At 45.0% G+C, this 22081-nt stretch overlaps 1 protein-coding gene across 4 annotated transcripts; it reads left to right on the top strand.

Annotated features, from left to right (window-relative positions):
- Positions 1 to 1228: 1228 nt before the first annotated feature.
- Positions 1229 to 18420, top strand: LOC309336966 (uncharacterized protein). Of its 4 annotated transcripts, none has more exons than XM_081853516.1 (5): positions 1229 to 1806; positions 10872 to 11023; positions 13264 to 13336; positions 13953 to 14079; positions 16616 to 18420. In XM_081853516.1, exons 3-5 carry the CDS (start codon positions 13268 to 13270, stop codon positions 17827 to 17829), a joined length of 1410 nt encoding a protein of 469 aa, XP_081709642.1. In that variant the 5' UTR covers positions 1229 to 1806; positions 10872 to 11023; positions 13264 to 13267; the 3' UTR covers positions 17830 to 18420. The 4 variants fall into 4 exon arrangements, with proteins under 4 accessions (XP_081709642.1, XP_081709641.1, XP_081709643.1 ...); XM_081853515.1 differs by lacking the exon at positions 1229 to 1806 and adding an exon at positions 6826 to 7208; XM_081853517.1 differs by lacking the exon at positions 1229 to 1806 and adding an exon at positions 8959 to 9288.
- Positions 18421 to 22081: the final 3661 nt, after the last annotated feature.

The following is a 22081-nucleotide window of genomic DNA, read 5'->3' as shown; positions in this document are numbered from 1 at the left end:
AGAATTTTCTCAAAAGATTTACCAATCTGTTCTTTTCCGTAAGCATTTCTGATTTTCATCTTCAGACTATGAGCTCAGAATATTTAGAGTGATGCTATAAAAAATTCTTGCAAAACAGCATCTTTGTGTATGACGTAACTAAGCAGTAGATCTCTACCAATATGCTCTCTCTATTCTGAACCAAGTTTATCCTTGATTTGTTATGTAAGATACCTGATGCGGATGATCAACTGAAAGTCACATATTTGTTGTGTCGTTTGAGAAATCCGTGACAAAGTTGCTGCCCAAAAGTTGAGAATGTTCATTGAGGAGAACATGGTGGACTGTAAAGATTTAATTGGGAATGACTTCTAAAAACTTATTTGTGTGTGTGTGTGTGTAATATAGACTGATACTGTATTTTCATGCCATATTTATGTATATATTTCATATGACCATAATGGTTCAAACAATAAACATATACAGCTTGTAGGCTTTTGTAGATACAGTTATGTACAGATAGATGGAATGTATAGGCAAAAGTCAGTAACAAGAAAATACTATTTCTCATGCCTTAACATGTTAGAAGCTGACTGGTTACTGCCGCAGAATCCTATAGTAGTAGTAGTAGTAGTAGTAGTGAAAATAAAAAATAATAATTTATTACTTATACCCCACTCATCTGGCTGAGCCTCCCCAGCCACACTGGGTGGCTCCCAACAGAATATTAAAAACACAATAAAACATCAATTTATTATTTCCTTGACATCTGAAGGGAGGACGTTTCATAGGATGGGTGCCACTACCGAGAAGGCCCTCTGCCTGGTTTCCTGTATCCTCACTTTTTGCAGTGAGGGAACCACCAGAAGGCCCTTGGAGGAGGGCCAATGGAGGTGGAGACGCTCCTTCAGGTATACTGGGCCGAGGCCATTTAGGGCTTTAAAGGTCAGCACTAACACTTGGAATTGTGGGAGTCAATGTAGGTCTTTCAGGACTGGTGTTATATGGTCTCAGCGGTCAGTCCCAGCTATATTTTTGTTCGTGGAAAAAAAATTCTGTGAGAAGCAGATAATAAATCCTCGGTGTGCACAATAAATATTTTTTGATTCCGTTACTTGGTTTTATTTGGATCTCTGGTCAGGAACTCCTTCATGAATTTCCACATCATGTGTGCTGCTCTAAGCCTGGAAACACACCATTTTGGAAAACTAATTTGTGAAATACATGTTTTGTGATGTACCAGATTTGCCCCAAAGGGCAGTCAACTTTAAAAAAAAATATTTGTGTGGCCTGCAAGTCATGCAAGGATTTGGAATCACTCGCACAAAAGGCTGCTGGTCCCTTCCTTCTCCTTCCCCACATTCTGTACATGCAGTAGCAATTTTTATTTTTATTTTTAACGCAGCAGTTTTGTGCAGGAGAGCTTCTCCCCACAAAGATGTGGTTTTTATTACTACAGACATTTGTATATTTCATTTATTACTGCCCTTTATTCAGCCAAAGTCCTGGTTGAAGAAGAATGTTTTCGCTCGGGACCTAAAGGCGCATAATGAAGGTGCCAGCCAAAGCTCCCTGTGGAGTGCTTTCCACAAACGGAGCCACTGTAGAAAAGTCCCAGTTTTGTTTTGTCACCTTCCACACATGGAGGAGGCACATGTGGTTGGTCCAGTGTGGTTGGACCAGGATCAGTGTAATATGCTCACAAAGTCTTCCTTCGGTGAGCAACTTGACTGCCAAATTCTGCAGCAGCTGAAGTTTCTGAAGCACCGGCAGGCGCCACCTGCATGCCTTCAACAACAATGGGAAATAAGCAGAAAACTCGCTAAGGTAAAGGGACCCCTGACCATTAGGTCCAGTCGTGACCAACTCTGGAGTTGCTGCGCTCATCTCGCTTTATTGGCCGAGGGAGCCGGTGTACAGCTTCCGGGTCATGTGGCCAGCATGACTAAGCCGCTTCTGGCGAACCAGAGCAGCGCACGGAAACGCCGTTTACCTTCCCGCTGGAGTGGTACCTATTTATCTACTTGCACTTTGACGTGCTTTTGAACTGCGAGGTTGGCAGGAGCAGGGACCGAGCAACGGGAGCTCACCCTGTCGTGGGGATTTGAACCACCGGCCTTCTGATTAGCAAGCCTTAGGCTCTGTGGTTTAGACCACAGCGCCACCCGTGTCCCTTTTTGGGAAACCCTCTAGGAAGAGACAGTAGAACAATAGAAATACTGGAATTAAAGGATTTGTTCAACTCAAAGCTCCCCTCCCTTCTCCATTCAAATGCATTGGCTAAAATGAGTACAAAGACCCTAGGTGGTTAGATAGCCTCCCGAGCTCCAACTAGGAACTGGCCACACACTGTCAAGGAACCCAGACACCCCTCGACTTAAGGACAGGTGTGACAGACAGCAGAGCCAGGCCAGAGTCTGCTGGTGCAGTCTCCCTGAAATTCTGTCAGAGTGAAGGAGCCTGTCACCAATTGGCTACAAAGTCACAAAAAGGGGAGGATAAAAAGAGGGAGAGAGAGAGAGAGAGAGAGAGAGAGAGAGAGAGAGAGGGCTACGGGTCAGGTGAAGAGATGGGGCTTGATTTGAGAAGATAGGGATGGATTTGAGAAGAGAGAGGGCTTATGGTCAGGTTAAGACAGGGGTCCTCAAACTACGGCCCACAGGCTGGATCTGCTCGCATAATTTTTATTGTTTTTAAATCATAACAAACAAGAAAATAAAACAGTTTACACCTTGTTGTCACAGATTTCTTTCTGTAAGACTTCCTTCAGCTTCCCCTGAAATCATCCATACCCTAATTTAACAAATTCACACAAATCCTAGCTTATATTGACATTATTTTCTCTTTCCTTCTTTTTCTCTTTAGACAATATTCCAACCTTTTCACAGAGCTTTTTTAAACCCAACAGCGTTATCTGACCTTCACTTATATTTTCCAGATATTCCACAAATTTCCCCCAGTCCTCAATGAACCTTTGGTCTTTTAAATATCTAATTTTCCCCGTCAATCTGTCCATCTCCGCGTATTCTAGTAGTTTTGCTCTCCATTCCTCAAGCGTCGGTATGTTCTGTTGTTTCCAATTTTGAGCCAATAAGACCCTTGCAGCCGTTGTTGCATATTGGAAGAATTTACTGTCATTGTTCTTTATATCACTTCCTGCTAGGCCTAACAGAAAAGCCTCCGGCTTTTTCCCAAAGTTATATCTTAATATACTTTTCATTTCATTATATACACTTTCCCAAAAGCCTTTGACCTTTCTGCAGTCCCACCACATATGGAAGAAGGATCCCTCTTTTTCCCTGCATTTCCAGCATTTATTACAAGTTTTATATATTTTTGCTAATTTTGAAGGTGTTATATACCAACGGTAAAACATCTTCATGAGGTTCTCTTTTAACGTTATGCAAGCTGTAAATTTAAGGTTTTTTTTCCAGAGTTTCTCCCATTCTTCATAATATATATTATGGCCGATGTCCCTTGCCCAATGAATCATCACAGACTTCACTTCCTCATCTATCAGGTTATACTCTAATAGCATATTATACGTTTTAGAAAGAATTTTGTAATCATTGTTTATTATTTCAGTCTGGAATTTAGATTCTTTATCCGCGTATCCTCTCTCTTTAACGTCTTGTCTAAACATTTCGTTTATTTGGAAATAGTGTAACCAATCATAGACTTTTCCTTTAACCTGGTCATATGGTTTCAATTTCCATGTCCCCCCTACTTTTGTTAACAATTGTTCATAAGTTATCCAATCACCTCTCATGTTTACTTTTTTCACGCTCATAACTTCCAATGGGGATAGCCAGTGTGGTACTTTAGGTTCTAGTAAAAATCTATTCCTCTCCCAAACTTCCAATAGAGGGCCTTTAAAAATATGTGTTGCGAAACCCTTGTGCTTCCTCTTCCCCTGCCATAAGTACGCATGCCATCCTGCTCTATTGTCGAACCCCTCCAGGTCTAATAGTTCCTTATTTTCCAATTTTATCCATGTTTTCACGCAGCAGAGGCACGCTGCCTCATAGTATAACTTCAGATCTGGCAGAGCGAATCCCCCTCTTTCTTTAGCTTCTGTTAACAATTTAAACTTAATCCTTGGTTTTTTGCCCTGCCAGACATATTTTGAGATTCCTCTTTGCCACTCTTTGAATATCTTAGTGCCCTTGATTATCGGTAAGTTCTGGAACAGAAATAACATTCTCGGGAGAACGTTCATCTTAATTAAAGCTATCCTACCCCAGAATGACAATCTCAGCTTCCCCCACCTCTCCAAGTCCTTTTTTATCTCTTTCCATACCTGCTCATAGTTATTCTTAAATAGGTCTATATTTTTCGGGGTTATCCATATTCCTAGATATTTTACCTTTTTGGCCACTTCTATTTCTGTTTGTTGTTGTAATTCCTCGATTGCCTTCGAATCTAAATTCTTCACCATTATTTTAGTCTTCCTTTTGTTTAACTTAAAACCAGCCACCTTACCAAATTGTTCCAGTTCTTCCAGTATCTCTTTTATTGAGTTCAGCGGGTCTTCTGTTGTTATTACTAAATCGTCTGCGAATGCTTTAACTTTATATTCATTTTCACCGATTCTAATCCCTTTTATTTTCTTATTTTGTCTTATTGAGTTCAGGAGTACTTCCAGTACTATTATAAATAGCAACGGGGAGAGTGGGCAGCCTTGTCTTGTACCCTTCTCTACCGTTATTTCTTCTGACACCACGTTGTTTATAATTAATTTGGCCTTTTGCTCCGTATAGATTGCCTTTATTCCGTTGAAGAAGTTCATACCAACCTCCATATATTCTAGCTGTTTTAGTAAAAAGTCCCAAACTATATTATCGAATGCTTTCTCTGCATCCACGAACATCATTATGGCTTGCTTATCATACCTGGCAGACAAGTATTCTATGGAATTTATTATATTTCTAATATTATCTCTCATTTGCCTGCCAGGCAGAAAGCCCGCCTGGTCTCCATGGATATATTCTAGCCATATGTTTTTAACTCTACTTGCCAATATTCCTGCGAAAATTTTATAATCGACGTTTAACAGCGAGATCGGCCTGTAGTTCTTAACTTGCGACAGATCTGAGTCTTGTTTTGGGATTAAAGTAATGAAGGCATCCTTCCAAGTATCTGGTATTTCTTTTTCTTTCAAAATATTATTCATTACTTCTCTCAGTGGTGCCAGTACAGTATTTTCCATTTCTTTATAGTAACTTGCCGTGAAGCCATCTGGGCCCGGAGCTTTCCCTCTTTTTAAATCTTTAATTGCTGATTTTATTTCTTCTGTCTCTATTGGGGTGTTTAATTGCTCTTTTTTCTCTATTGGAATCTTCTGAACCTGTTTATCTTTCAAGAATCTTTCTATTTTTCTCTGGTTAAATCTCTCTCTATTTTTGTATAATCCTCTATAATAATCCAGAAAACCTTTCCTTATTTCCTTGGGGTTAGTTATTTCTTCTCCGTTCGCTACAATTTTATTTATTGTGCTTTGTTCCTTTCTTTTCTTGGTTTGCCATGCCAAAAGCTTCCCTGACTTATTCGCAAACTCAAACGTTCTTTGTCTTAGTTTTTTTATGTTCCATTCTACTTCCCTATTTATTATTGTTGCGTACTGGGCTTGCAGTACTTTAATATTTTCTTTTATTCTCTTATTGTTAGGTTTTTTAACTAATTTCCCCTCCAGGTCCGTTATCTGTCTCAGAATATCCTTTTTCCCTTTATCTCTTCCTTTATTTTTAATGGCATTCTGCTGAATAAAAAAGCCCCGCATCACTGCCTTACCCGCGTCCCACACCACCTTAGTTTTGGTGCCTTTATTCATATTATCCTTAAAGAATTCTTTCATCCTTTTCTGCGCTTTTTCAACTATATCTTGGTCATCTAAGAGATAATCCTTCAATCTCCATCTAAAAGTACCTTCTTCCAGACCTTTCAGTTCCATCTTTATTGGGTTGTGATCAGATATTGTTTTGGCCTGAATCTCTACTCGTATAATTCTTGGTGTTAATTCGTTCGAGACCCAGATCTGATCTATTCGGGACAGTGATTGGTTAGGCTCAGAGTGGTACGTAAATTGCTTTGCCAGCGGATGTCTAAGTCTCCAGGCATCTATTAGATTACAGTTTTTAACCAATGAGAAAAAGGTTCTGGGCAGCTTCCCTTCCTTACCCCCCCCATCTCTGAGTCTGTCCATTTCTAGTGAGACCACCCCATTCATATCCCCGAGTATAATCATTTTTTGATCTACATATTCCGCTAGCTTTTCTTCCAAGGTTTTATAAAACTCGGATTTATTATCGTTTGGAGCGTATAGTCCTACTATAATTAAGTTTTGTCCCTGCCATTTAATTTGTACCATCATAATCCTTCCGTTTTCATCTTTAAAGATTTGCTGGGCCTCAATTTGTTTTTTAACATAAATAACCACACCTCTTTTTTTGACTTTATCAGATGATATGAACTCATTTCCCAGTGTTTTATTTATCAGAATTCTTTTATGTCTTCTTGCTATATGGGTCTCCTGTAAACAAATAATGTCTAGACTTTCTTTTTTCAAGATTTGTTGGATTTTGTTCCTTTTTTTCCTCTCGTTTATCCCATTAATGTTCCAACTCCAAATCTTTAATGCCATGGTGATTGAACCTACCTATATTACTTCTTTTCTTATGTTTCAGCTAATTCTTCTTCCTCCTGTTCTTCTTCTTCACTTCTTGACCCTTCTGTTACCTCCTCTATCTCTTCCTCAGCACCCCCTGCTGCCTCTCCTATTTTGTCTTCCTCTTTTTCTAGTCTCAGTTCTTTATATTTTCTTAGGAATTCTTTATATTTTCTTACGGCCCACAGGCTGGATCAGGCCCGCCAAGGTCCTAAATTCAGTTCTCGCTGCTGCTGCTGCTGGCTGTCGGGCTTCTGGTGCTGTGGGGGTCCCAGGCCAGACGTGGAGACGGAGCAGGATATGGCGGCGGCCAGCAGGTGTTGTGCGCAGGCGGTTCAGGTGGAAGGCAGCACCGCTGCTGGGGTCCCTCGTGGCTCAGTCGCCGCCCCTCCAGGTCTCCTGCTTCCCCACCACTCTCCTTCCCATCTTGCAAGCCCCCGCGCATACCCCACCCACCCAGCATGCACGTCTCGCCTTTGCAACCTGCCACGGTTGGAGGAGTTCGGAATGTTGTCAAGAAAAGCTCAGCGCCTCTTTCTCTGCGCACCGGCGCCAGTCTACTCATGTGAGGCAGCCCTTTTTGCAAGTTCCCCCTGTCCTTTTTTTTATGGTGGGGGTGCAGGTGTGTGTGAGGAGAATTCAGCTCCATGCCTTGGTAGCCTTTGCAAGTTTTAACTTCTTCTGGAAGGGGTTGGCTCTCTCCGGGGAGAGATCCCTGAAGGGCTGCAGGTTGGCAAGAGCGGGCGGCTGTCACCCAGCACTACCATTTTAATCTCTGGGGTGGCAGGAGAAGCCGGGGTGGGGTGGAACTGTCTATTTCCAGCCCCTGCAAGTTCCAAAGCAGAGAAACCTTTGGAAAAGTGCTGCTACCTCCTGAATTTGACACACAAACACCCCACTCTGCTTTCTCCCTTCCTAAGCCCCTCTCCCTTATCTTCCTCTCACTTTCCAGGCTTGCCCTTTCACTGCCATTCCCACTGCTCCCACGTTTGGCAGTTTTTGGGGGGTGGGGTGGGGGAGAGAAAAACGCCCGCCCATGATTATTTAGCTGATTCTCTCCTGACCAACATAAATTAGCAGGCCCATACTTCCCACTGAAATATTTATAGAGTGGTACCTCGGGTTAAGAACTTAATTCGTTCCAGAAGTCCGTTCTTAACCTGAAACTGTTCTTAACCTGAAGCACCACTTTAGCTAATGGGGCCTCCCGCTGCCACCGCGCGGTTTCTGTTCTCACCCTGAAGCAAAGTTCTTAACCCGAGGTACTATTTCTGGTTAGCAGAGTCTGTAACCCGAAGAGTCTGTAACCTGAAGCGTCTGTAACCCGAGGTACCACTGTAAGTTTATGTCGATTAAAATCATTATTCATTTTAAATATTGTATGGCTTCCCCCCCGTCTCGCCCGGCCCCGAGCTGCCCCTTCGCGGGGCAGGAGGAGGAGCCGCTGCTGCCTCCGGGACGCCTATGTGGGTGTCGCCGCTGCTCAGGAGCCTCTGAGTGCGTGCAGAGTGCAGACCGAGCAAGGCAGCGAGGGCATCCCTAGGCGCAGCCGCCTATGTGGGAAGAGCCGGGCTGGGGTCCGGGTGGGGTGGAGAAGGGCTTCCTGCAGCAACAGTGCAGGCCAAGCTGAGCCGGGCAGACGAGGGGCAGCTGCAGAGGTCTGTGGAGAGAGTCATCGGCATCTTCCAGGCTCTCATAGGCGAAGTATTGGGGCTCCTGGGGGGCCCGGCAGCTGGGGAGGGAAGGCTCCTTGACCCACTGGGACACCGAGGGAAATCGAGCCTTTTCAGCAGAGACAGACATCACTTGACGCTCATGGAAACTGAATTGCATTTGCTGTCTTATTTTGCAGCGCATTCACTCAGCTTGGCAAGTTCCTGTGTCACAGGCAAACTTGGCTATCTCTCTTTTTTATATATATAAATATTTATTAGAGTTTCCAATTAATACAAACATACATACCACAAAAAACACACAAAAATACACAAAAAAGGAAATACAAAGAAATCAAGAACACACAATTTTAAACAAAGTAAAACAAATATAATTCCAATCACTTATTTCCATTACCTTATGTCTCGAACCTCCTCTCACCTCCCCCTTTTGTTTTCCAAATCAAATCATAATTCAGCAAATTCTTATTGTAACTTGATATGGATTATTTTAATTTATTACTCAGCCTTTGCATTGCAGCTGGTAACCACTTAATTTCAGTCCAACATCATTCTAACATTCATTAATTTTGCAATATTTCTGTAAATAGTCTTTAAATTTCCTCCAGTCCTCTTCCGCCGACTCTTTTCCCTGGTCGAACTTGGCTATCTCTGCCCCTAACTCTAGATCCTTTATGAGCAAGTTTAAAAGGCACAGTTTCCACTTTCTATAGCTCCAGTGGGAAAACTCCATCTTTCCCTATCATTTAGCCAATTCCTCCTTTGCCTTTAATCCACATTGTTTGAACTGCAAGCCATTAGCTATAACACGCAATGTGCATAGGAATTCGTTCATTATTTCCCCCCCAAAAAAATATAGTCCGGCCCACAACAGTGTCTGAGGGACAGCGCACCGGCCCAATGTTTAAAAAGTTTAAGGACCCCTGGCTTAGAGAGTGGGTAACTGAGGAAAAGTGACCCTCATGAACCAAGGTATTAATGGGTGAAGGAAGCTGTATGGTGTTAAAAGTATTTTGTGGCAGAGAGGAGGCAGAGATGAGTCAGGCTGGTGACTAAGTTAGGGGGTCTCCCCCTCCTGCTCTGACCAGCTCCCCTCCCCCTTGATCTCTCAGAATCTGTAAAGGGATGAAGAGGGCGGAGCACAGGCAGATAAGGCAAAGAAATCTCAGGTTGCTTGGGAGAGGAGCAGACTTAGGGAGCCTGTGGGAGATAGCTGAATGCTTCTCCATGAAAGGAGCAGCAAATCCTGGCTTATAGAAAGCCAGCATGTCAGGGAACAGATGAGGACAGAACCTTTCCCCCTGGAATTTGTGGCAAGAGGGCAAATCCTATGCTAGGGGTTATTAAGAACCTAAGAATGACCCTGTTGGATCAGCCAGGTGCAGAATGGCTGGGACAACCCAGTCAGATGGATGGGGTACAATAAATAAATGATTAGTACTATTATTAGTATTTGCTTCCACTGTCTGAAGTGGCTGCCTCAGTCTGCCTCATGGACTGTAAAGTTATTCCTGTTGTTGTTGTTTAGTCGTTTAGTCGTGTCCAACTCTTCGTGACCCCATGGACCAGAGCACCCCAGGCACTCCTGTCTTCCACTGCCTCCCGCAGTTTGGTCAAACTCATGCTGGTAGTTTCGAGAACACTGTCCAACCATCTCGTCCTCTGACGTCCCCTTCTCCTTCTGCCCTCCATCTTTCCCAACATCAGGGTCTTTTCCAGGGAGTCTTCTCTTCTCATGAGGTGGCCAAAGTATTGGAGCCTCAGCTTCAGGATCTGTCCTTCCAGTGAGCGCTCAGGGCTGATTTCCTTCAGAATGGATACGTTTGATCTTCTTGCAGTCCACGGGACTCTCAAGAGTCTCCTCCGTTACCATAATTAAAAAGCACCAATTCTTTGGCAATCAGCCTTCTTTATGGTCCAGCTCCCACTTCCATACATCACTGCTGGGAAAACCATGGCTTTAACTATACGGACCTTTGTTGGCAAGGTGATGTCTCTGCTTTTTAAGATGCTGTCTAGGTTTGCCATCGCCTTTCTCCCAAGAAGCAGGCGTCTTTTAATTTCGTGACTGCTGTTATTCTTAATAAGAGTTAATAATAAGAGTTATTCTTAGGTTCCTAGTAACCCCTAGCATGGGATTTGCCCTTTTAACAGTTGCCACAAATTTAAATTCCAGGGACCAGGGGAGAAAGGTTTTGTTTTCCCCTGTTCCCTGGCAAGCTAGCTTTCTGTAAGCAAGGAGCTACTGCTCCTTTCATGGAGAGGCATTCAGCTATTTTACACGCACCTGAAATCACTCGCCTTTCCTGCTCTCTCTCTCCCTTTCTCTCTCTCTCAAGGATGCCAAAAAGAGGCAGCTCCCTCCCTGTTTGGTCTTCAATGGTTAACAGCAGCAACAGCGTCTGAGCCCACATTCCTAGAGCAGAAGATTGCAAAGAGGAGGAGATTTGGGGAGGGGGGAAGAGGGAGAGGGAATGTGCCCCTTTCCTCTTCCGCAGATCTGAAAGGGGGAAAAATGCAAAGTGTTCCACGTGAGTTTCTTCTTGCTTTCGCAGAGATGCTGAAGGCGGCCGCAGGGAGGGAAATGCAAGATTAAGGCAAATAATTCCGCGTGCTGGGAAAAGCAGGACTCCCTCCTTCTCTTCCCCTAACCGAATTATTAGGCTCATTGAAGAGATGCTCTCAGTGCACTGAGAGATCCAGGTAGGTTAATCACTCCACAGGTAAGCATCCATCCATTATCTCCCCCCAACCTACAACTGCTTCTCATTTCCTGTGTTGGGGACCTTATTCACTAGTAGCCTGCAATCATTTCCTTGTGCTGCGTAAATTAAGGTTGCCACTTTCCCCCACTGCTCCACATCTCTCTCTTTGCTCTTGTGCCTTCAAAAGACCCCTGAAAGGCATAAACGAAGCTTTCCCACAAATGGAAAGGGGGCCGGGGTGGGGAGTGTTACCGGAGAAATCTGAGGGCTCCCTTAGACAAAAAAACAAGGACACCAGCTAGGAATACCAGAGCAAAACAGCAGCCGGTAGGCTTGGTCTTTACTGAAGACTGTCGCAACAGGATTCCCACCTGCCACAAGGTGGAACAAGATAGAAGCCCCGGACAAAAGAGAACCCAAACTTTTATTAGCTGCTAACCCCCATGTTACACCCTCCCAAAACTACATCACTCATACATCATGGTTACATCATGAAAGGGGAGGTCTGGTGGCAGTAATCTGAGCATCCTGGACCCTGCCCCATGGTTCTCCTTGCCCTCCACCAAACACCCATCAAGTGTCACAAAAGAGATATTTACATTTCCCTGTTTCCCAGCCAAGTTAATCACACCCTTTTATCTTTATCTGGCTTTGTTTTTTTCTGGAATGGCTACCTGTCTGGCAAGGGACGTGGGTGGTGCTGTGGGTTAAGCCACAGAGTCTAGGAAGGTCGGTGGTTCGAATCCCCACAACGGGGTGAGCTCCCGTTGCTTGGTCCCTGCTCCTGCCCACCTAGCAGTTCGAAAGCACATCAAAGTGCAAGTAGATAAATAGGCACCACTCCGGCGGGAAGGTAAACGGTGTTTCCGTGCGCTGCTCTGGTTTGCCAGAAGCAGCTTAGTCATGCTGGCCACATGACCCGGAAGCTGTACGCTGGCTCCCTTGGCCAATAAAGCGAGATGAGCACCGCAACCCCAGAGTCGATCACAACTGGACTTAATGGTCTCGGGTCCCCTTTACTTTTTACCTGTCTGGCACTCAGGTATCAGGATGCCAGGGATTATCACTCAGGCAGAGGGGCTGCTGAGTAGCTGAGCTCACATGTCTATATGAATTTCTGAAGTTTTCCCAGTGAGCCAGTACATAGATACATTTATCAGTGAATTTGGTATCGTGCAGCAGAGGCCCTTTGAATAGATAGGAAGAAACTGTGATGAAGTGTTTTGTGGGGACAAATCACGAAAGTCACAAAAGTGATTGTGCTGATTTTGGTAGTGGGTTGCATGCGCATGATATCTGCTGGAGGGGCAACCCCCCCAAAAAATCTATACATAATCTATACATAAATTCCTGCAACAGGAGGCTCTCATGCCACATTGCCAGGTACCTGGTGGTGAATGTTAAACTGCACAGGAGCAAGGCCAGGGGAAAAAGACAACAACGTTGGCAATCCTAATCAATTTTGCGTGCTCAAGAAGCCAGCCAATGGAAGGCGGAATTGAGAGAAGGAGTTCCCAGCAAGTTGGACCAAGAAGCATCACTGCAGTGGAGGTGGAATGTATGGTAGCTGTTGTGGCAAGCGGCCATTGATAGCCGTCTCCTCTATGAATCTGCCCAGTCGTATTTTAACGCCTTCCAAGTTTGTCACTGCCTCTTGTGGAAGAGAGTTCCATCATTTAATAATGTGCTGTGTGAACAAGGCCTTCCTTTTGTCTTGCCCTGAATCTTCCAACCTTCAACTTCAACTGGATGAGTTTGAGTTCAGGCAAAAACGTTCCTCTTTAACTGGGCCTTTGGTTGATTGTTATCCGATGCCCTTTTAAAAAGTGTTGGGTGGCAGCGGCTATTGGGTTGTTTTTATTTTGATTGTGTATTTTGTGGTTTTATATTGTAATTTTATCCTGTGAACCGCTCTGAGACCTGTGGGTATATGGGTGGTATACAAATTTAGTAAGTAAATAAATAAAAATAAAATAAAATCCTACTTTAAATATGCACACCCTGCAAAATTTTATATACCTCTTTTGTATGTGTCTCTGCCTCCCTTCCACACAAACTTATCCTTTTTTCGTAAATAATAAAAGTCACAAATGTTGTAACCTTTCCTCATAAGGGAGTTTCTCCAACCCCCTCGATCATTTCCGTCGCTTATTTCTGAACCATTTCCCCCAACTCTCCTTATACCCCCTTTGAGGTGAAAGTTGCAAATAGTTGGACCCTTTTTATCTTCCTTCATAGGTAGTGAAATGGCATCTGAAATGTTTTCCAGACCTTCTCCCCTTTGCATTGGGATGGAGGCTGTGGAGTCACCTCAGGTAGGAGGGATACTCTTTATTGATATATATATATATTTATTGATATATATAAAGTGGTACCTCGGTTTTCAAGCATCTCAGAAGCCAAACATTTCGTTTTTCGAATGCCAAAAACCCAGAAGTGAATGCTTCCGTTTTCGAACGCACCTCAGAAGTCGAACGGCTTCCGCTGCATTTCCCCACCCCCAAATTTCTTCTTTGACTTTGCCGACAGCCCATTGCACCTCGGTTGTCGAATGTTTCGGAAGTCGAACGTTTCGGAGCTTCTTGCAGCCAATCAGAAGCCATGCTTTGGTTTCCGAACATTTTGGAAGTCAAACAGACTTCCGGAATGGATTCCCTTTGACCTCCAAGGTACGACTGTATATATTTATCCTGCTCTTCAGCCGAAAAAGGATCTCTGAGCAGCTTACAGATCAATGAAAACAATAAGGCTTTCCCCCTCAAGTTTGCAGTCTTAAAAATATTATTGATTTGTATTTTTAGACTGCCCTTCAGCTGAAGTTTCCAAGCCAGTGTCCAAAAATCCCTTCAAATCATAAGTGAGGAAGAAGCACTTTTCACACCCTGTCTGTGAATATTGATGCGGGAAGGACATTTCTTTTTTTCCCCCCAGGGACCAGTGACTTTTGAGGAGGTGGCCCTCTATTTCACTGAGGAGGAATGGGCCCTGATGCAGCCCAGACAGAGGGCTCTGTACAGGGAGGTGATGCTGGAGATTCTTGGGATGGTGACCACCTTAGGTAAGTATCCCTTTGGCCTTTATTTAGAGATGCTGAAAGTATGAACTCCCCTCAGCAGTGCCCAACAAGTAACATCCATCTCTATGAGACATGTCTGGCCCTTACAGAAGCCATGCCAGTTCTGCACGAGCAAGGCTTGTTCTTCTGTATGCTTTGTAATGTTGGGCAGTATTCATCTCACAAGACTCATAAGATGAAGCCCTGTGCGTGGACTTCTGCTTGTGTAACAGGGCTCCTCTGGTGGATGGTGTCAGTTTGCATTTCTTAGTGCAGAAAGTGTTGATCTGATGTGTAGAGATCTTTCCTCTTCTAATTAATTCAGGAGGGTTCTGGAAGCTTCTCTGGATAAAAGAAGGTTCATGATGTTTGGGTTATTCCTTCAGAGAAGCTGAGTACAGCTGGTTTAAATTGGTTCTCTTATCTCTTTGAGCGGTGAGTGATTTGCTGTCGGCTCGTTCTGTGGCGGTTGGTAAGAGGCAACATCCTGAACTCCTGGTCCTTTGGAGAGGGGTTGTGGCTTAGTATTAGAGCAACAGAGCTTCTGCTTTGATTGCAGAAGGTCGCAGGTTTAATCGCTGGCATCTCCAATGTAAACAATGCAGAGCAAAATGGGTCAGTGGTGTGTGACTCAATATAAGGCATTTTTCTTAAGTGATTCATACAGAGATGAAAACAGGCAGCCGACCCCCTAGCTGCTACCCTCCCTACTTTCTCTTTGGAAGACCCCTCAGAGGGATAAGAGATTACAGTGGTACCTCGGGTTACAGATGCTTCAGGTTACAGACGCTTCAGGTTACAGACTCCACTAACCCAGAAATAGTACCTCGGGTTAAGAACTTTGCTTGAGGATGAGAACAGAAATCGCATGGTGGCAGCAGGCAGCCCCATTAGCTAAAGTGCTACTTCAGGTTAGTTGTTTAGTCGTGTCTGACTCTTCGTGACCCCCTGGACCAAAGCACGCCAGGCACTCCTGTCTTCCACTGACTCCCGAATTTGGTCAAACTCATGCTGGTAGCTTCGAGAACACTGTCCAACCATCTCGTCCTCTGTCGTCCCCTTCTCCTTGTGCCCTCCATCTTTCCCAACATCAGGGTCTTTTCCAGGGAGTCTTCTCTTCTCATGAGGTGGCCAAATATTGGAGCCTCAGCTTCACGATCTGTCCTTCCAGTGAGCACTCAGGGCTGATTTCCTTCAGAATTGAGAGGTTCGATCTTCTTGCAGTCCATGGGACTCTCAAGAGTCTCCTCCAGCACCAGAATTCAAAAGCATCAATTCTTTGGCAATCAGCCTTCTTTATGGTCCAGCTCTCACTTCCATACATCACTATAATCCGAGACCACTGTACAATTGTCTTTTCATACCCTGGTATTCCCTGAATAGCCTTCTTGGATCAGGCCAGGGGATGCTTTAGCTGAGATTCCTGTATTGAGGGGGGTTGGACTAGATGACCTGTGGGTCCCTTCCAGCTCTAATATTCTATGAGTTCAGCCTCCTGTTCTTACAGTAGCCAGCCAGATGGCCCAGTGGAAGCCCATAAGCAGAAACTGAACACAAGTGTCCTCTCCCCTTCTGCCATTTCCAGAACTGATGTTCAGAGCCTTCTGTGCTGGGCCCGGGGGTAACCCGAGCAACGCGGTCCAGGTCCGGTCCCGAATCCAAGGGTTCCATAAGGAGTCAGTCCGACAGGGCCAAGGCAGGACACGAGGCAGGAAACCAGGGAAGGTCAGGCACAGGGTCTCGGGCAGGTTCTAGCAAACAGCAATGTTGCTCCCGCAACCTGGGGCGGGGTAACAGCCGGTCCTGATCCCCCGGTGGCTCACCTCCCTGTCTCACCAGAAGGCGAGCACTCCTCCTGCGAGCACTCAGGTCTCTCCTTTCTCAGACCTCAGTCTCTGCAGCTCGGGAGATGTTGGTGGGTTACCAGACCCAGAGGCTGCCTCAGCCTCTCCTGACCCAACTGGTAGTGGAGTAGCTGTAGGTGATGGCCCAGCTGAAGGCAACGAGGTAATCCCCGCATCTGGAGCCAGGGCAGGCTCAGGCCCCTGACTCGGCCCAGCTGGTGCTTGTTGCAAGGGAGCCTGTGCAGACTGGGGCTCTTCAGAATCAGGCCCCATACTAGGTTCAGATGCCGCCTGAGGCAAAGGATCTGGTGCAGACTGAGACTCCTCTGGTTCCGAGTCCGAGCCTGAGTCCCAGGCCATCACACCTTCCAACAGTGGAGACAGAGGGTTGCCTTCACAGTCCACGGAGGCAGAGCCTAACCTTCATCCTGGGAAGCTGATAGACTTGTCCTCCTACAACAATCATATATTTATTTATTTTTTGGCATATGACAATATAAATTTTATTAAACTTTTCCATAAAATCTCCAATCATACAAAATTCCACATCACATATTTTAACTTATTGGACCTCCCTCAACTTCTCTGACAATCATTCGTAGTTAAATTTCTATCTTCACATTGTCCTCCTACAACAATCAGTTCTGCTTTTCCCTCGATCAGAGGGTTTATCCAGTTTTCTCCTTATATTCCAGCAGGTTACGTCTGGGAGAGTGAGAATGAGGGAGCAGAGTTGGACGTGTCGTTGGAAACAGCCACGGGTCAGTACGGTGGGGAGAACTTGGAGGCTCGAGATGGAGCAAAGAAGCAGGAGGAGAAACAAACTCAGACACAGGGGGAGAAATCTGCCGCTTGTCAGTATGGTGACGCCCCAAAACAACACACAACGTGCAGAGGAAAGAAAAGGATCAGGTGTGCCGAGTGTGGAAAAGCCTTCAGTTGCCAGTCAGCATTTCATCTGCACCAGAGAACTCACACGGGAGAAAAGCCTTACAAGTGCCCACAATGCGGAAAGAGCTTCAACAGGCACGACAACCTTGCTTCACATCAGAGAATTCACACCGGAGAGAAACCGTATGCCTGCTCAGTTTGTGGGAAACGGTTCAGCCACAGTGCAAGCCTTACTTCTCATCAGAGAATCCACACAGGGGAGAAACCGTATAAATGCTTGGAGTGTGGCAAGAGCTTCAGCCGGTGCGACTCCCTTACTTCCCATCAGAGAATCCACGCGGAGGAGAAACCGTATAAATGTGCCGTCTGCGGAAGGAGCTTCCGTCAGAGCGCAAGTCTCACTTGTCACCAGAGAAATCACACCGGGGAGAAGCCGTACCAATGCCTGGAGTGTGGAAAGAGCTTCAGCTGGGATAAGTCCCTTATTGCACATCAGAGAATTCACACGGGGGAGAAACCGTACAAATGCTTGGAGTGCGGAAAGAGATTTAGGTGGAGCCGGCTTTTTACTGCACATCAACGCATTCATGCTGGAGAGAAACTGTATCCGTGTGCAGACTTTGGCGAAAGCTTCTGCCAGAACGCAAATATTCCTTCCTATCAAAGAATCCTTCCGCTGGAAAAGCTGCGCAAGTGCTTCATGTGCGGAAAGAGCTTGAGTCAGAACGACTCCCAGATTTTGCACCAAAGCTTACACCCGGGAGAGGAACTGTACAGTTGCTCAGAGTGTGACGAGAGTCTAGCTTGCAAATCATATTTTGTAAACCGTCACATAGTTAATGATGGCGAGAAACTGTACGAGTGCGGAGGAAGTTGCGGCGCGAGCTCAGGCCTTGCTTTCCATCAAGCGGTTCACACAAGGGGGAAATTGTATAAATGTCTGGAGTGTGGGAAGAAGTTTGGCCGGAGTGACCACCTTCGTAGACATCAGATTATCCACACGAGGCAGGAGCAGTAGAAGTGCTCACGCGGGCGGAAAATGTTTGCTTTTGGAGCTCGCTTCTCCTACACAACTCCATAGATTGCTAGTTGGGGGAATCTTGAGGAATGTCTGAGCTGTGGGAAAAGTATTGAGGGAGATCACCTCTCCTTACTGATAGAAGCCTCCAGAGGACATGAGCAGAATCATACAAACGTAAGAGGAATATGAGAAGTTGTATCATACAGAATCAGATCTTTGGCCCGTTTAGCTCATCAGTGCTGTCTGACAGAGGTTTTCCAGGCAGGGGTCCATCTAGGCCCTCCCTGGGGAGATCATTGAGGATTGAGTTTGGCCGATGCTCAACCACATAAGAACACAGGAAGCTGTTTTATTTTGATCCACACCTATGGCCTATCTAGCTCAGTATTGCCTACACTGACTGTCAGCTGTTCACTGGAGGTTTCAGGCAAGGGTCTTTCTGAGCCCTGCCTGAAGATACTGAGGATTGGACCTACTTCTTCACACACTATTGGACCTACACGCTCCACACGCTCTACCATTGAGCTTTTGGCGCTGTGAAACACCTGCCTTTATATATGTATTGTCATGTTTCTTCCAACAAGAACCTCAAATAGATAGATAGATAGATAGATAGATTCTTTATTGTCATTACACAAGTGCAACATTGCACAAGTGCAACGAAATTGGATGCCATCCCTTAAAAACAACAAAAGCAAAACAACAACAACAACCAAACAAACCACATTCCAGCCACACCCACACCCACACCCATCAAACTCCCAGGTCACACTATCGAGTTACTGCATTTAAGAAGGCCACAGCTCTTGGATAGAAACTATTTTTCAGTCTATTTGTCCTTGACTTGATGTTTCTGTATCTCCTGCCAGAAGGCAGTAGTACAAACAGACTGTGTCCCGGGTGAGATGCATCCTGCAGGATATTGTTTGCTTTCCTAAGACAACGGGAACCGTACAGTTCTTCCAAAGATGGGAGGGGATGACCAATAATCCTTTGGGCTGTGGTTATGACCTTCTGGAGCACCTTCCTCTTCCTAGCTGTACAGCTGGAGAACCAGGCACAAATACAGTATGTGAGAATGCTCTCTATGGAGCCTCGGTAGAAGGACACCAGCAGTCTCTCACTCAGATTGTTCTTCTTTAAAAGTCTGAGGAAATAAATTCTCTGCTGGGCCTTCTTCACCAGAGCAGTGGTATTTGCGCTCCAAATGAACTTCAGCTCAAAAGTACAGTGGTACCTTGGGTTACAGACGCTTCAGGTTATAGACTCTGCTAACCCAGAAATAGTACCTCAGGTTAAGAACTTTGCTTCAGGATGAGAACAGAAATCGCGTGGCGGCGGCAGCGAAAGGCCCCATTAGCTAAAGTAGTACATCAGCTAAAGTAGTACATCAGGTTAATAACAGTTTCAGGTTAAGAACGGACCTCCAGAACGAAATAAGTACCACTGTACTGTCACAGCCTGGATGTGAGGAACAGGGTCTTGTTTGTGGTGGTACCACCGCATCATCTGACCATTAAGAAATCTATACAGCTTCAGGGGACAAGCCCCCCCCCCACGTTTTTCCTTCATTACATTTTTTTTAAATGTTCCTGATAGTTCTCTGTCACTTTTTTAAAAAGCTGTTTTTAATTTGTAGTTATGCTTTTAACTTTTTTTCTTGGCATAAGTCACCAAGAAAGCAGTTCAGACAAGTTGATATCTGAAGCGTCGCAGTGTGTAAACTTGTTAAAATAAATATTATCTAGTACAATGTTTGCAGTTCTGTGCCTCTCCCTCCCACCCTGTAAAACCCCCACCCCACTACCAGAAGGCCAGGCCAGCACAACACCACAAATAAAAATATATAATAAGCACTAAGTAGAGCTAAAAGGGACACGGGTGACGCTGTGGTCTAAACCACAGAGCCTAGGGCTTGCCAATGAGGTTGGCAGTTCGAATCCCCGCGATGGGGTGAGCTCCCGTTGCTCGGTGCCAGCTCCTGCCAACCTAGCAGTTCGAAAGCACATCAAAGTGCAAGTAGATAAAGAGGTACCGCTCTGGCAGGAAGGTGAACGGTGTTTCCATGCGCTGCTCTGGTTCGCCAGAAGTGGCTTAGTCATGCTGGCCACATGACCTGGAAGCTGTGCGCTGGCTCCCTCGGCCAATAAAGCGAGATGAGCGCCGCCACTCCGGAGTCAGCTACAGCTGGACCTAATGGTCAGGGGTCCCTTTACCTTTACCTTTAGAGCCAAGAACATTTATAAGGAGCCAGATATCCTCACTGCTAATAATTTCAGGGAACAGTTTCTTTCAGCCATCAAGTGCCTGGGAGAACAGGAGAGTCTATACAATGCTCCTAAATGTTGTTGATTTGATTTCTTACCTGATTTTCCCCATATTGAGATCGTAGGAAGAGCCCGCAAGATCAGTCCAGTGGCCCATCTGGTCCAGTTTCCTGTTCCCACAGTGGCCAACAACACCCACAAGCGGGATTTGTCCGCAAGAGCCCACTCCCCTCCTGCAATTTCCAGCGATTGGTATTCAGGACTAATCCTAATCCTTTTAAAGTCCTATGTGGCCTAGGACTCACATACCTATGGGACCGCCTCTCCTGGTATGCCCCGCGGAGGACCTTAAGGTTCACAAATGACAGCATTTTGGAGGTCCCAGGTCGCAAGGTGGTTAGATTGGTCTCAACTAGAGCCAGGGCCTTTTCAGTACTGGCCCCAACTTGGTGGAACGCTCTGTCACAAGAGACCAGGGCCCTGCGGGACTTGACATCTTTCCGCAAGGCCTGCAAGACAGAGCTGTTTCGCCTGGCCTTTGGTTTGGACGCAGTCTGACCCTTATGTTTCTCTCCCCTTATGGTTTTGATCTATGGCCTACTATTAAAAGGAGGCTGCATTTTAAATTGCATTTTAACCTGTATTTTAAATTGGGTCCCCCCCCCCCCATCGTTTTTTACTGTGATTTTATTGGTGTTAGCCGCCCTGAGCGGTTCTGGCTGGGGAGGGCGGGGTATAAATAAAATTTGTTATTATTATTATTTACAGCCATCCAGGTTGGTGGCCATGACTGCCTCCTGTGGGAGTTCCACAGTCTTAACTGTCTGCCGCCTGAAGGACTCCCTCCCATCCGCCCCCCGCCCCCCGGTCCCAAGTCTTCCAACATTCAGCTTTGTTCGATACCCACGAGTCTCAGCCTGTAAAATTATCTCAAAAAATGAGCTTGCAATAAAAATGTAAGGAGTAGAAAGAGTCGCCTTTCATAACACAGCTGATAGCCTCTGTCACCTTTGCGAGCTAGGGATTATTATTATTATTAAATTATTTATTTGGTTACTAATAATTTATTATGTGTACCCCATCCATCTGACTGTGTTTCCCCAGCCACTCTGGGCTGCTTCCAACAAAGATTAAAAATTACATTTAATGGTTTTTCAAGTTAAAATTTTACTGTCACATATTGTACAACATAAAAACAAGATTCCAAGGAATCTCTTGGGACTTCCCTCCTTCCCTTTGTGGGTCCTATTGTTAATCATTTCCTCCTGCATCTTTTATAATAACCCAAATCTTTTACATCTCCATTGTCTCCAATATTCATCATAAAGCTACAAGTGATATTCCAACCCTACAAATGATTTTAACTGTTTACAATGGTTTTTAAGATAAGTCATAAATTTCCCTCATTTCGTATTAAAAATTATGGTCTTCCCAATTTCTGATTCTTCCGGACATTCTGGCCATTTCGGCATAATCCGTCAACTTGATCTGCCATTCTTCTCTGGTAGGGACTTCGTCTTCTTTCCACCTCTAGGCCAATAACATCCGTGCAGACTATTTATGTATGCAAGCTAGGGATTATTTGTGCAGGGATTGTGGGTCTTGTGTCCTGTTTTGGATTTATTTATTATTTTATTTAATGAAACGTACAGAATGCTCGATTATTGTGAAAACCTCACACGGTTTACAAAACAAAAATAGAATTATTAATCAAAAAACTGTCTAAAGCCATCAAAAATTACTAAAGTAATAATTAAAGTAAAGCATTGGGGGGCGGAGCATCCGTAAACTGCATGATCGCTGAGCTGTTTGCGGGAAGCTACTGTTTGTGTGTGGAGAATCTAGCCTTCCGCACAAAGGTGAAATTTACACTTATTGTGCCTCACGCTGTTGCTTTTTCCCCTGCCCACCACTTGCATATTCCCCATTCCCCAAAAAGATGTCCAGGAGATTACGTGGCTGAGAAAAGTTCCTCACTCTAC

Source organism: Podarcis erhardii, assembly GCF_964252035.2.
Source record: "Podarcis erhardii genome assembly, chromosome: 2".
Classification (NCBI taxonomy): Eukaryota; Metazoa; Chordata; class Lepidosauria; order Squamata; family Lacertidae; genus Podarcis; species Podarcis erhardii.
Note: the sequence above shows the minus strand (reverse complement) of the source record. Positions and strands in the feature narration are given on the sequence as shown.

Excerpts from the sequence above, each read along its gene's own strand:
- LOC309336966 (XM_081853516.1), top strand. The coding sequence starts at position 13,268 with ATGGCATCTGAAATGTTTTCCAGACCTTCTCCCCTTTGCATTGGGATG. Across the intron at positions 13,337-13,952 it reads AGGCTGTGGAGTCACCTCAG|GGACCAGTGACTTTTGAGGA; the intron begins GTAGGAGGGATA and ends TTTTCCCCCCAG. Across the intron at positions 14,080-16,615 it reads TGGGATGGTGACCACCTTAG|CAGGTTACGTCTGGGAGAGT; the intron begins GTAAGTATCCCT and ends CTTATATTCCAG.